Source organism: Lithobates pipiens, unplaced genomic scaffold (genome assembly GCF_037356315.1).
Source record: "Lithobates pipiens isolate NorthernLeopardFrog02 unplaced genomic scaffold, aLitPip1_a1.2 Scaffold_18, whole genome shotgun sequence".
In the NCBI taxonomy this organism is placed as follows: domain Eukaryota; kingdom Metazoa; phylum Chordata; class Amphibia; order Anura; family Ranidae; genus Lithobates; species Lithobates pipiens.
Genome location: NW_027507758.1, coordinates 23,929,614 through 23,944,038, shown reverse-complemented (window position 1 = coordinate 23,944,038; position 14,425 = coordinate 23,929,614). Strand labels below are relative to the sequence as shown.

The 14,425-nt window shown below is 48.6% G+C and overlaps 1 protein-coding gene across 7 annotated transcripts in view; it reads left to right on the top strand.

The window, feature by feature from the left end:
• PLCB4 (phospholipase C beta 4) overlaps positions 1 to 14,425 on the top strand; it is a 524,177-nt gene that overhangs the window by 337,455 nt on the left and 172,297 nt on the right. For all 7 annotated transcript variants that reach the window (XM_077485485.1, XM_077485488.1, XM_077485487.1 and 4 more), the window contains 3 exons: positions 3,778 to 3,858; positions 6,224 to 6,283; positions 10,085 to 10,228. In XM_077485485.1, coding sequence (XP_077341611.1) covers positions 3,778 to 3,858; positions 6,224 to 6,283; positions 10,085 to 10,228 — 285 coding nt within the window. The remainder of the gene's footprint in view (positions 1 to 3,777; positions 3,859 to 6,223; positions 6,284 to 10,084; positions 10,229 to 14,425) is intronic.

Below are 14,425 nucleotides of genomic sequence, written 5' to 3'. Positions count from 1 at the left end.
TATATTTAGGAATTAATGTTTTTTATGCTTCTGGATTCTATGGCATTGCATGCCTTTGCACTCTGTCTTTAGGGAGATAATCTAGCAAGGCCATTTAAAAGTAAGGAGGTTTAGAAGAAAATGTTCTGACCTGGCTGGCTGGACTGAATTCTGGACTGGTTGGCTGGACTGAGTTCTGGTCCGGTTTGCTGGACTGAGTTCTGGCCTGGTTGGCTGGAGATTAATTCTTGTCTGGCTGACTAGAATGAATCCCGGTCTGGCTGGCTGGACTCAATTCTGGCCCGACCGGCTGAACTAAATTCTGGCCCGACTGGCTAGACTAAATTCTCTCCGGTTGGCCGAACTGAATTTTGTTCTGACTGGCCAGACTGAATTCAGGTCCGGTTGTCCAGACTGAATTTGGGTCCGGTTGTCCAGACTGAATTCGGGTCTGGTTGTCCAGACTGAATTTGGGTCCGGTTGTCCAGACTGAATTCTGGTCTGGTTGTCCGGACTGAATTCTGGTCCGGTTGTCCAGACTGAATTCTGGTCCGGTTGTCCAGACTGAATTCTGGTCCGGTTGTCCAGACTGCATTCTGATCTGGCTGGCTGGACTGAATTCTGGCCCAGTTGGCTGGACTGAATCCTGGTCCGGCTGGCTGGACTGAATTCCAGCCCGGCTGGTTGGACTGAATTGTAGCCCGGCTGTTTGGACTGAATTCCAGCCCGGCTGGATGGACTAGAATTCTGGCCCGGCTGGCTGGACTGAATTTCGGACCGGCTGGCTGGACTGAATTTCGGACCGGCTGGCTGGACTGAATTTTGGACCGGCTGGCTGGACTGAATTCCCGCCCGGCTGGCTGGACTGAATTCTGGATCTGTTGGCTGGACTGAATCCTGGCCCAGCTGGCTGGACTGAGTTCTTGCCCAGCTGGCTGGACTGAATTCTGGCCTGTATGGATTGAATTCTGGTCTGGTTGGCTGGACTGAATTCTGTGCTGGCTGGCTGGACAGAGTTCTTACCTCTGCCTTGGGCTAAGTTCTTGCCTGGCTGGCTGATTTCTGGTCGGCTAGCTGGGCTGGGTTCAGCATGTCGAAGCAGTATACAGTGAGGTGTAAGTAACATGTCGTTTTGTTTTAAATTCTATGTAATGCAAAGTGCAGTGGTCAGAAGTAGGAGTTCAGGGATCAGGAGTAAGTAATGTTCAGGGATCAGGAGTAAGTAAGGGCTCAGAATCAGCTGGGGTAAAGACACCATCGGCTGTCTGGACTGAAGTCTGGTCTGGTTGTCCAGACTGAATTCTGGTCCAGTTGTCCAGACTGCATTCTGATCTGGCTGGCTGGACTGAATTCTGGCCTGGTTGGCTGGACTAAATCCCGGTCCGGCTGGCTGGACTGAATTACAGCCCGGTTGGCTGGACTGAATTACGGCCCGGTTGGCTGGACTGAATTACGGCCCGGGTGGCTGGACTGAATTACGGCCCGGATGGCTGGACTGAATTACGGCCCGGTTGGCTGGACTGAATTACGGCCCGGTTGGATGGACTGAATTACGGCCCGGATGGCTGGACTGAATTACAGCCCGGTTGGCTGGACTGAATTACGGCCGGGTTGGCTGGACTGAATTATGACCTGGCTGGCTGGACTGAATTCTGGATCAGTTGACTGGACTGAGTTCTTGCCCAGCTGGCTGGACTGAATTCTGGCCTACATAGATTGAATTTTGGTCGGGCTGGCTGGACTGAATTCTGTGCTGGCTGGACAAAGTTCTTACCTATGCCTTGGGCTAAGTTCTGGCCTGGCTGGCTGGTTTCTGGTCGGCTAGCTGAGCTGGGTTAAGCTTGTCGAAGCAGTATACATTTTGGTTACATCAGAGTTCAGGGATCAGGAGTAAGTAAGCACTCATGCAGATGGGCGCTGAGCTCCATCTTTAGTGCTGAGCCATAATTTGTTGAGTGTGCATCCATCACAGACCTGTGTGCAGGCCACTCATAGAAGTGGAGGTACATGCGACGGCTGCATAGACACGGTTGCATGTCAAAAAAATTAGTTTTATGGCATTGCTTGCCTTTGCTGAATATGTCTTCTCTGGCTGTTTTAATGTTCTTGGTCTTGGTGAAGTGCCAATGGGCACAAAACTACTGTAGGCTCTTTCCTCCAAAAATTGTAATTAAAAATGAATCTTTTAGATGATTCTGAATTGAATGGTACTGCATGTCTTTCCTGAATACGGGTTCTGTCCATAGAGTGATTTTAAGATGAACTTCCACTTTAACATGCACTATATTACCAAAAGTATCGGGACGCCTGGCTATACACGCACGTGAACTTTAACGGCATCCCAGTCTAATGCCCCATACACACGGTCGGACATTCCGACCACAAAATCCGTCAGATTTTTTTTTCAACGGATTTTGGCCGAAACTTGTCTTGCATACTCACGGTCGCACAAATTTGTCGGAAAATCTGATCGTTCAGAACGAGGTGACATACAAAACGTACAACGGGACTACGTAGAGGCCAGTAGCCAATAGCTTTCTTCTCCAAATTTTTTCACATCAGATTTTGTTGTCGGAAAATTTTTGATCCAGCTCTCAAACTTTTTCTGTCGGAAATTCCGACAGAAAAAGTCCACACGTGATCGTATTTTCCGACATAATCCGATCTGACTTTTTTCGTTGGAATTTTAGAACGTGTGTATGGGGCATTAGTCCGTAGGGTTCAATATTGAGTTGGCCCAGCCTTTGCAGCCATAACAGCTTCAACTCTTCTGGGACGGCTGTCCACAAGGTTCAGCAGTGTCTATGGGAATGTTTGACCATTCTTCCAGAAGGGCATTTGTGAGGTCAGGCACCGATGTGGAAGAGAAGGCCTGGCTCGCAGTCTCCGCTCTAATTCATCCCAAAGGTGTTCTATCAGGTTGAGGTCAGGACTCCACCCTCAACTCGCTCATCCATGTCTTTATGGACCTCGCTTTGTGCACTGGTGCGCAGTCATGTTGTAGCAGGAAGGGGCCATCCAAAATATCTTGGTATGCTGATGCCTTCAGAGTTCCCTTCACTGGAACTAAGGGGCCAAGCCCAACCCCTGAAAAACAGCCCCCACACCATAATCCCCCTTCCACCAAATGGTTTGGACCAGTGCACAAAGCAAGGTCCAAAAAAACAAAGATGAGTAAGTTTGAGGTGGAGGAACTTGACTGGCCTGAACCCCTACGGACTAAGACTGGGATGCCATTAACGTTCATGTGCGTGTAAAGTCAGGCGTCCGAATAATTTTGCTAATATAGTGTATAATATGGAGTGTTGGGAGGATTTCCAGTCTTGGTGAAGTTCCAGTCGACACAAAACGGCTGCAGGCATCCGCCTCCAAAAATTGAAGAGTAATTAGGAATTAATGTTTCGACTGATTTTGGATTGAATGGCATTGTTTGCCTTTGCTGAACATGTTTTGAATAAAGCAGAACACTTCAAAGCCTTGGCTTGGTACTTTCATCCACAAAATGTTGAGTAGCATTTTGCTGATCACACCATACGATGCTAGTTATCCCCTCTCTATACAATGACATATGTCAGAGCCGCTGACACTCTATCCTGTGCGCTTGTGATCATTATTTTTCAAACATTCTCCACATCTGTAGTTGTCACGTACACCCATCTTTCTGCACAATGTACCTGGACTGCAGAGGAGCCGCGGGATCCATCATAGAGGATCCGGCATGTCGTCGTTTTTTTTGGTAGGTGAAGCTTGCATGGGATTAAAGCTTAACACTTCTTTCTCGCTTTCTGCCCATTTTAGGAGTCGTTTGTTTTCGAGCCTAATTGCCTCTTTAAAATGGATGAGTTTGGCTTCTTTCTTTCATGGAAGAGCGAAGGAAAGGTATGTTGGATTTGGCAAACAAACCCTGTGAGCAATAATACAATAATAATAATAATTCAATGAGTGATTGAGGGTCAGGTTCTTCATGCCTATTTTAGAAGCTCGTCATGGAAAAAGAGATGGAGATTCTCGTTTTCAGTCATATATTCCTTTGAAACTACAACAGACCTTGTTGGAAACTTAAAATATAACTAAAGGCAAAGCTTTATTTTTTTAGGTTGGATGGAAGGATGAGGGGAGAGAAGCCATGCTAGGATTTGTTTGCTGTCCCCATTAAGGAGCTTCTTTCTCTCTAAGGGCTCGTTTACATGAAGTTTGGTCGAGGGGTCAAACATCATAGTCCCCCCTTACATCAGGGTCCCCCCTTACATCACGGTCCCCATCAGAGCCCATCTTAAAGAAGATCCCCCATCGGAGTCCCTCCTACATAAGGGCCCCTGTCAGAAGCCCCCTTACATCATATTCCCCATCAGAGTCCACCCCTCACCCCATAGTCCCCATCAGAGAATGCCATAAATAGTTTCCATCATACTCTCCATCAGAGTCCTCCCTCCACCCCACGGTGCCCATCAGAGAATGCCTTACATCATAGTCCCCATCAAAGTCCCCCCCCCCCCTTACATCAGGGTCCCTTTCAGAGCCTCCTTACATCATAGTCCCTATCAAAGTCCACCACCCACCCCAGAGTCCCCATCAGAGAATGCCTTATATTATAGTCCCCATTAGAGTCCCCCACCCCCTCCCCAGGGTCCCCATCAGAGAATGCCTTACATCATAGTTTCCATCATAGTCTCCATCAGAGTCCTCCCTCCACCCCAGGGTTCCTCATCAGAGAATGCCTTACATCATAGTCCCCATCTGAGTTCCCCAACCGCAGAGTCCCTCATCAGAACATGCATTACATCATTGTGCCCATCAAAGTCCCCCCTTACATCATTGTCCCCATCAAATCCCCCCTTACATCAGGGTCCCTTTCAGAGCTTCCTTACATCATGGTCCCCATCAGAGTCCACCACCCACCCCAGAGTCCCCATCAGAGAATGCCTTATATTATAGTCCCCATTACAGTCCCCCACCCACTCCCAGGGTCCCCAATCCGTGAATGTCTTAAATCAGTCCCCATCAGAGTCCTCCTCGCACCTTAGGGTGCCCATCAGAGAATGCCTTTCATCATAGCCCCCATCAGAGTCCTCCCCCACCCCAGAATCCCCATCAGAGAAAGCCTTACATCATAGTCCCCATCGGAGTTCCCCAACCGCAGGGTTCCTCATCAAAAAAGGCCTTACATGATTGCCCCATCAAAGTCCCCCCTTACATGATTGTCCCCATCAAAGTCCCCCCTTACATCAGGGTCCATTTCAGAGCTTCCTTACATGATAGTCCCCATCAGAGTCCATCACCAACCCCAGAGTCCCCATCATAGAATACCTTACATTATAGCATTATAGTCTCCATCAGAGTCCCCCGCCCCCACCCCAGGGTCCCCATCCGAGAATGCCTTAAATCACTCCACATCAGAGTCCCCCCCCACCCTAGGGTGCCCATTAGAAAATTAATTTCATCATAGTCCCCATCAGAGTCCTCCCCCCACCCCAGAATGCCCATTAGAGAATGCCTTACATCATAGTCTCCATCGGAGTTCCCTAACCCCATGGTTCCTCATCAGAGAATCCCTTTTATAATTTTCCCCATGAAAGTCCCCCCATGAGGGTACCTTTCAGAGCCTCCTTACATCATAGTCCCCATCAGAGTCCTCCACCCACCCCAGAGTTCCCATCAGAGAATTCCTTACATTATAGTCCCCATTAGAGTCCCCCACCCCCTCCCCAGGGTCCCCATCAGAGAATGCCTTAAATCATTCCCCATCAGAATCCCTGTCCCCCCCACCCCAGGGTGCCCATCAGAGATAGCCTAACATCATAGTCCCCATCAGAGTCCTCCCTCACCCCAAAATCCCCATCAGGGTGGGGGAGGACTTACATCATAGTCCCTATCAGAGTCCCCTCATCCCCGGGTCCCTCATCGTAGAATGCATAACACCATAGTCCCTCATCAAAGTCCCCCCCTACATCCAGGTCCCCATCAGAGTTTCTTCTTACACCTGAGGGCAGGATAAAACCTTACAGTGGGCCATAGTTTGGAGATCCCGGCCCTAAATGATGGAAATGATAACCTCCCGAGGAGTGCACACCGCAGGAAATGTGAAAATGAAGTGTGAATGATTAGTTTTGGGTTTGTTATGTTGTATGTTACGTGGTGTTGTAGCTTTCCACACCTTTATATCACATTTTGAGTGAATATTCTACACACTTTTGTTGTGTGTCTTCAACTTTTTTTTTTTTTTATGTTATTATTTCTTTACCAGGAAGGCCAAGTTTTGGAATGCTCCCTGATCAACAGCATACGATGTGGGGCCGTGCCCAAGGTAAGGCCGTCTCGTAGAATTCTTTGATTTGTTTCGGCCTGTCTCTGGATAATTCTGTTAATTCTGAATAGAAGAGAGCGGCCAGGCTCTTTTGGCCTTCCTGCTATTCTTCTCCCGGCATGTGAAATCCGAGATAAAGGCACTTAGTATTTCTATGGTTAAACTGAAATAATAATAAAAGAGAGGTGGTCCGGCTCCCTGGAAAGTTGATCATTCATCAGGCCTGCAAATGACATCGGAGCACGAGCGACCTTCTCATAATGAGTATGAAATGTCAGGTGCGAAATGCCATAGGAAAAAGCGGCCTATGTATAGACTGCACCTGATTGCAGCTGCATTACAGGGAAGCCTTTAAAGTGAACCTGTCATAGGCAAGGCTGGAAGGGGGTCACGTGTTGTAGAGCCGAATGAGAAAATAACAAAAATCGCTTTAGGTTCAATCTGCCATTACGGAGCGAGCGACAGTAGAAAGCCAGCCCTTTCAACATCTTCTCTTTAACCACCACTTGAGGACCGGGCCTCTTTTTTAGATGTGTTGTTTACAAGTTAAAACCATTTTTTTTTGCTAAAAAATTACTTAGAACCCCCAAACATTATACAAAGAATTACCGCTCTAAGGTGATGACTTCTCCCAAAACAGCTGTCTCCACAATCCCACAGGGTCTCGGCTCTGCAACAGGAACTGAAGTAGAAAAGATGTAGCTGGATAGCCGCACTCCGAATTATTCAACTTTATTTCAAAAATGTAATTAAAATCATAGCATCTAGGCTGGTAAACAGACTAACTGCACAGCCGCTGACATGTTTCACACCGAACACGGTGCTTAGTCATAGCTATGTGAAACATGTCAGCGGCTGTGCAGTTAGTCTGTTTACCAGCCTAGATGCTATGATTTTAATTACATTTTTGAAATAAAGTTGAATAATTCGGAGTGCGGCTATCCAGCTACATCTTTTCTACACCAAACATTATACTTTTTTTTTTTTTCTAACACCCTAGAGAATAAAATGGCGGTCATTGCAATACTTTCTGTCACACCGTATTTGCTAAGCGGTCTTACAAGTGCACTTTTTCTGTAAAAAAGACACTTTTTTGAATTAAAAAATAAGACAAGAGTAAAGTTAACTAAATTTTTTTTTTTTATATTGTGATAGATAATGTTACACCGAGTAAATTGATACCCAACATGTCACGCTTCAAAATTGCGGCCGCTCGTGGAATGGCGACAAACTTTTACCCTTAAAAATCTCCACAGACGACGTTTAAAAAAATTCTACAGGTTGCATGTTTTGAGTTACAGAGGAGATCTAGGGCTATCCAGTCATAATTGGAAAGAATTGACAGTGGACAGTGCAGTCTGGAGCCAGTCTGTTAGCTTGGAGAAGGGAGGAGGAAGGAGGAGCAGGGGAGTGCCTTGCCATCCTAGCAGTGGCGGCTGCTCCATAAGTGGCACAGGGCCCCCATCCATGTGTCTGGTCCCCTAATCTACATGCAGGGCGCCGGATGCATGGATTCCAATGGGGGTTTCTTTCTTTTTTTTTTAAGCATGTGATTAGAATTAGAGGCTCGAATAGGCTTCAAAAAGGGATGGGCTCTGGGCACAGCGCTCTGAGCACACACACTTGTGTGACAATAGCCAATTATTATTCACTATTGTCTTCCCCATTCTCCTCCAGGTCAATCAGGAAGCCCTATTGGCCAGAGAGTCTTAGGACTCCCTGGCCAATCGTGTCTCAGGACACAGTTCCTGTTCCTGTGTGGCCGGGAGGAGAATGTCTCTTTTTGAGCTTGCCGGAGAATCAGTCAGTGGCCCCGGCTCTTCCTCCCCCCCCCGCCTCCATAAGGTAAGGCATTATTCTCATGGCACATTCACAGTTAATTGCCGCTGTCTGTCTCCATCCGTGGAGGGGGAGTGGGGTGGGTGATCGCCGTTATCCATCTCCCGTGGGGGGGGGTGGTTTGTGGGTGATCGCCTCTGTTTGTTTCCCATGGGGGGGGTGTTGGCTAGTGGTTTGTGGATGATCGCTGCCGTCCGTCTCCCGCGGGGGGGGTTGTTTGAGGGTGATCGCCACCAGGGGGGGAGTGGTGGTGGGTAATCACTGCCGTCCATATTCTGCGGGGGGTAGGTTGTCGGTGATTGCCACCATCCGTCTCCCACAGGGGGCAGACTAGAGGTGGGTGTCGATCTGTTGCAAGGGAGGAGCAGTGGTGGGTGATCGCCGCCATCTGTCTTCTGCGGGGGGTGGGTTGTGGGTGATTGCCGCCGTCCATCTCCCGTGGGGGGGGGAGTAGTGGTGGGAAATCGCTGCCATTCCTCTTCTGCAGGGGGTGGGTTGTGGGTGATTGCCGCCGTCCATCTCCCGCGGGGGGGGGAGTAATGGTGGGTAATCGCTGCCGTCCGTCTTCTGCGGGGGGGGTGGGTTGTGGGTGATTGCCTCCATCCATCTCCCACGGGGGGGATTGGTGGTGGGTGATCGCCGCCTGTCTACTGCGGGGGGGGGTGGGTTATGGGTGATTTCCGCTGTCCATCTCTCATGGGGGGGGGAATAGTGGTGGGTGACCACTGCCGTCCATCTTCTGCGCGGGGGGGGTGGGTTGTGGGTGATTGCCGCGGTCCATCTCCCGCGGAGCAGGAGGAGAGTAGTGGTGGGTGATCGCCCCCGTCCGTCCTCTGCGGTGGGGTTTGTGGGTGATCACTGGCATCCATCTCCTGCGGGGCGCAGGGGGGAGTAGAGGTGGGTGATCGCCGCCATCCATCTTCTGCGGGGCGTGGGTTGGGGGTGATTGCTGCTGTCCATCTCCCACAGGGATGGAGTAGTGGTGGGTGATCACGCCGTCCATCCTCCTGTGGGGGGTGGGTTGTGGGTGATTGTCGCCATCCATCTCCCACGGGAGGGTAGAGGTGGATGATCACCACCATCCGTCTTCTGCGGGGGAGGGGGGTGGGTTATTGGTGATTGTCGCCGTTCATCTCCCACGGGAGGGTAGAGGTGGGTGATCGCCACCATCCATCTTCGGCGGGGCGTGGGTTGGGGGTGATTGCTGCTGTCCATCTCCCGCAGGGATGGAGTAGTGGTGGGTGATCACGCCGTCCGTCCTCCTGTGGGGGGTGGGTTGTGGGTGATTGTCGCCGTCCATCTCCCACAGGAGGGTAGTGGTGGGTGATCACCACGCCACCATCCGTCTTATGCGGGGGGTGGGGTGGGGGGTTGTGGGGGTGATTGTTGCCGTCCATGTCCCACGGGGGGGGGGGGGGAGTAGAGGTGGGTGATCACCGGTGTCTGTCCTCTGCGCGGGGGGTTGTGGGTGATTGTCGCCGTCCATCTCCCATGGGGGGGGGGGGAGTATAGGTAGGTGATCACCACCATCCGTCCTCTGCGGGGGGAGTGGTGGTGGGCTATCGCCCCCATCCGTTTTCGGCGGGGGGGGGTTGTGGGTGATCACCGCCATCAATCGCCCGCAGGGCGAGGGGGGAGGGAATGGCAGTGGGTGATCACTGCCGTCCGTCTTCTGCACCAACTTAGACTGGAACCTAGGCAAGGATTAAAGGATAAAGAAGCTGCAAGCTCAGTAAAAATCAATAGACAAGAAGGGAGTTTCCTATTCCCGCTATGAACCAACCAGGACATCTATTAATATTCTGTATTTCTCTTTCATTCTGGGGAAGGCTCTTTGTTCTCTGTTGACGTTGTCCATGTGTCGCTCGCCGTAGCACATGGGCTGTAATTGCTTTTAAGCCTTGTTATTTATTTTCTGAAAGCCCCGCGACATTCATTTTCGCCTCTCTCCTCTGGTTGCAGGATCCAAAAATCCTGTCTGCGCTGGAGTCCGCTGGAAAAGCCGAAAGCGATCTGGAAGGGCGGATCGTGTGCGTCTGCTCCGGGACGGACCTGGTGAACATCAACTTCATTTACATGGTAGCAGAGAGCGCGGACGTAGCGAAGGTATGACGCCATTGTAAAAAGCCAATTCTCGCTGTCCTTAGGGGTGGAACTGCATTACCGATAATCGCACGGAAATATATTGTAAATAAAATAGTGGGAATAAAATCCATCCGGCTGCCAAATGAAAAAAAGCGGCGCTAGCCTTTTAGTGCAAAATTATAAACAATCTCTTTTATTGTATGTGAAGTCCAAGATCTTTATATCTCCTCTGATATCAAAAGTCCCCAATCGCCGTGGTGTTATATCGATTGTGAAATGCACTCGCCGGCCACTTTATTAGGTACACCTGTTCAATTGCTTGGCAACACAAATTCCACATCAGCCAATCGCTGAATGCATTTAGGCATCTAGACGTGGTGGAGACGACTTGCCGAAGTTACAACCGGGCATCAGAATGGGGAAGAAAGGGGAGGTAAGTGTCTTTGGACGTGGCGTGGTTGTTGGTGCCAGATGGGCTGGTCTGAGTATTTAAAAAACTGCCGATCTACTGGGATTTTCAAACACAACCATCTCTCGGGTTTACAGAGAATGGTCCAAAAAAGAGAAAACATCCAGTGAGCGGAAGTTGTGTGGAGGAAAATGCCTTGTTGAGGTCAAAGGAGAATGGGCAGACTTGGTTTGAGATGATAGAAAGGCAACAGTAACTCAAATTACCACTCGTTACATCCAAGGTATGCAGAATACTATCTCCTTAACGCACAACACATCGAACCTTGAAACAGATGGGCTACAGCAGCAGAAGACCACACCGAGTGCCACTCCTGTCAGCTAAGAACAGGAAACTGGCTACAGTTTGCACAGGATCACCAAAATTGGACAATGGAAGATTGGAAAAAATGCTGCCTGGTTTGATGAGTCTCTATTACAGTTGCAACATTCCCCAGAAACGATTCCCCACACCAGGGGTCTCCAAACTATGGCCCTCCAGTTGTTCAGGAACTACAATTCCCATCCTGCCTAATCATGTCTGTGAATGCCAGAGTTTTACAATGCCTTATGGGACCTGTAGTTCTGCAACAGCTGGAGGGCCGTAGTTTGGAGATCCCTGCCCCACACCAGTACACCACCACCACCAGCCTGAACCATTGATGCAAGGCAGGATAGAGGTGTAATGGTGTGGGGGGGGGATATTTTCTTGGCACACTTTGGACCCCTTCAAACCAATTGAGCATGGTTTAAACACCACGGCCTACCTGAGTATTGTTGGTGACCATGTCCATCCCTTTATGACTACAGTGTCCCCATCTTCTGATGGCTCCTTCCAGCAGGATAATGCACCAAGTCACAAAGCTCCAATCATCTCACCACTGGACAATGAGGTCCCTGTCCTCCAATGGCCTCCACACTCACCACATCTCATCCAATAGAGGACCTTTGGGATGTAGTGGAACAGAAGATGGGGTAGACTGTATTCATAAAGGGATGAACATGGTCAGCAACAATACTCAGGTAGGTCGTGGTGTTTAAACGATGCTCAATTGGTATTAAGGGGCCCAAAGTGTGCCAAGAAAATATCCCCCCCACACCATTACACCCCCCACCACCAGTCTGAACCAGTGATATAAGGCAGGATGGATCCATGCTTTCATGTTGTTAAGGCCAAATTCTGACCCCACCATCTGAATGTCGCAGCTGAAATCGAGACTCATCAGACCAGCCAACGTTTTTCCAATCTTCTATTGTCCAATTTTGGTGAGCCTGTGCGAATTGTAGCCTCAGTTTCCTGTTCTTAGCTGACAGGTGTGGCACCCGGTGTGGTCTTCTGCTGCTGTATCCCATTTGCTTTAAAGCGGAGGTCCACCCTAAAGTGGACCTTCTGCTCATCGGAAACCCTCCCCCCCTCCGGTGCCACAATTGGCACCTTTCAGGGGGGAGGGGGGTGCAGATACCTGTACAGTACAGGTATTCTGCACCCACTTCCGGGATAGCTCTCTGCGGAAAGGGGCGTAGATTACGCCCCTTTCCGCAAGTACCCGCCCCTTTCCGCAAGTGCCCCGCTGCCTGCTGGGAAACGCACAGATCCCAGAGGCAGCGGGGACCGTCCTTATTGCGCAGCGCGATTCGCGCATGCGCAGTAGGGAACCGGGAAATGAAGCCGAAAGGCTCCATTTCCTGATTCCCATACCCAAGATGGTGGCGGCAGCACCCGAGAGACGATCTAGAGATCGACTTCGGGTGCCGACATCGCGGGCGCGCTGGACAGGTAAGTGTCACTATTTTAAAAGTCAGCAGCTGCAGTATTTGTAGCTGCTGGCTTTAAAAAAAAAAAAAAGGCGGAGTCCCGGTGGACTCCCGCTTTAAGGTTCCCTGTGTTGTGCGTTCAGAGATGGTATCCTGCATACCTTGGGTGTAGCGAGTGATTGTTTGAGTTACGGTTGACTTTCTATCATCTCAAACCGGTCTACTCATTCTCCTCTGACCTCCCACATCAACAAGGCATTTTCCTCCACACAACTCACTGGATATTTTCTCTTTTTCTGACCATTCTCTGTAAACCCGAGAGATGGTTGTGTGTGAAAATCCCAGTAGATCAGCAGTTTTTTTTAAATACTCAGAGCAGCCCGTCTGGCACCAACAACCACGCCACGTCCAAAGTCACTTATATCCCCTTTCTTCCCCATGCCGATGCTCGCTTTGTACTTCAGCAAGTCGTCTTCACCACATCTAGATGTCTAAATGCATTGATTTGCTGGCATGTGATTGGCTGATTAGCAATTTTTGTTATCAAGCAATTAAACAGGTGTACCTAATAAAGTGACCGGTGAGTGTATTTTGTACATTCACATCAGTCCATGCCCTCGAGGAGCTTACAATCTAAGGTTACTAACTGACATACTAGGACTAATTTACTTTTCAGCATGTCTTTAGAGTGTGGGAGGAAACCGGAGTACCCGGAGGAAACACACACAGGCACAGAGAGAAGATGCTAACTTCAGGCGGGTAGTGCTGTGGTTGGGATTCAAATCAACAACACTTACCAGGCAGAAGTGCTAACCACTCACCACTGCACTGCCCCAAGTTATGAATTTTTGTATCTATATGGCAGGAAGGGTGGTAGGCTGCCTTCATAGCTTGCTAGCACACCGCTCTTCTGCTCTTTGTATGGTGGTTGTAAGCTTGTCCTATCAGATTTGAAACATTTAAGTCTCTGTAGTGCTCATCCTCAGCTCTGTATCATCACCTAGTGGGAAATGTGGATCCGTCAATGAAGGTTCATTGCTTTTCAGTTTAGAGCCTAATTTTATACCTTCGCATGGGTTAGTCCAACCATTCTCAACCCTTTTACCCCGGAGAAACCCTGGAAATGATTTTCAAGTCTCAGGAAACTCCTGATAAAAATGATATTACATGATCAGTAAATTGTAGATATAATAATGAATAATAATAATAATAATGAAAAATGTGACATACTTACAGTATTTGACACCCAGATTTGAAACAAATGGAGCTGCCCTTAGATTATTGGTTGGTAGAGAAGGGCCACCTTACATTGGTGGTCAATTATAAGGTGTCCTCTTCCATTGGTGGTCAGTAATGAAGTGTCCTTTTACACTGATAGTCAGTAATGAAGGGTCCTCTTACATTGAAGGCCATTAATAAAGGGTCTTCTTACATTGATGGTCAGTAATGAAATGTCCTTTTATGTTGGTGATCAGTAATGAAAAGTATTTTTACATTGGTGGTCAGTAATGAAGAGTCTTCTTAAATTGGTGGTCAGTAATGAAGACTCTTCTTAAATTGGTGGTCGGTAATGAAGTGTCTTCTTAAAGTGGGGGTCAGTAATAAAGTGTCCTCTTAAAGTGGTGGTCAGTAATGAAGTGTCTTCTTAACTTGGTGGTCGGTAATGAAGTGTCTTCTTAAAATGTTGGCCAGTAATGAAGTGTCTTCTTAAAGTTGTGGTCAGTAATGAAGTGTCTTCTTAAAGTTGTGGTCAGTAATGAAGTGTCTTCTTAAAGTTGTGGTCAGTAATGAAGTGTCTTCTTAAACTGGTGTTCAGTAATGAAGTGTCTTCTTAAATTGGTGGTCAGTAATGAAGTGTCTTCTTAAATTGGTGGTCAGTAATGAAGTGTCTTAATAAATTGGTGGTCAGTAATGAAGAGTCATCTTAAATTGGTGCTCAGTAATGAAGGGTCCTCTTTTGCATTGATGATCAGTAATGAAACGTCTTCTTACATTGATGGTCAGTAATGAAGAGTC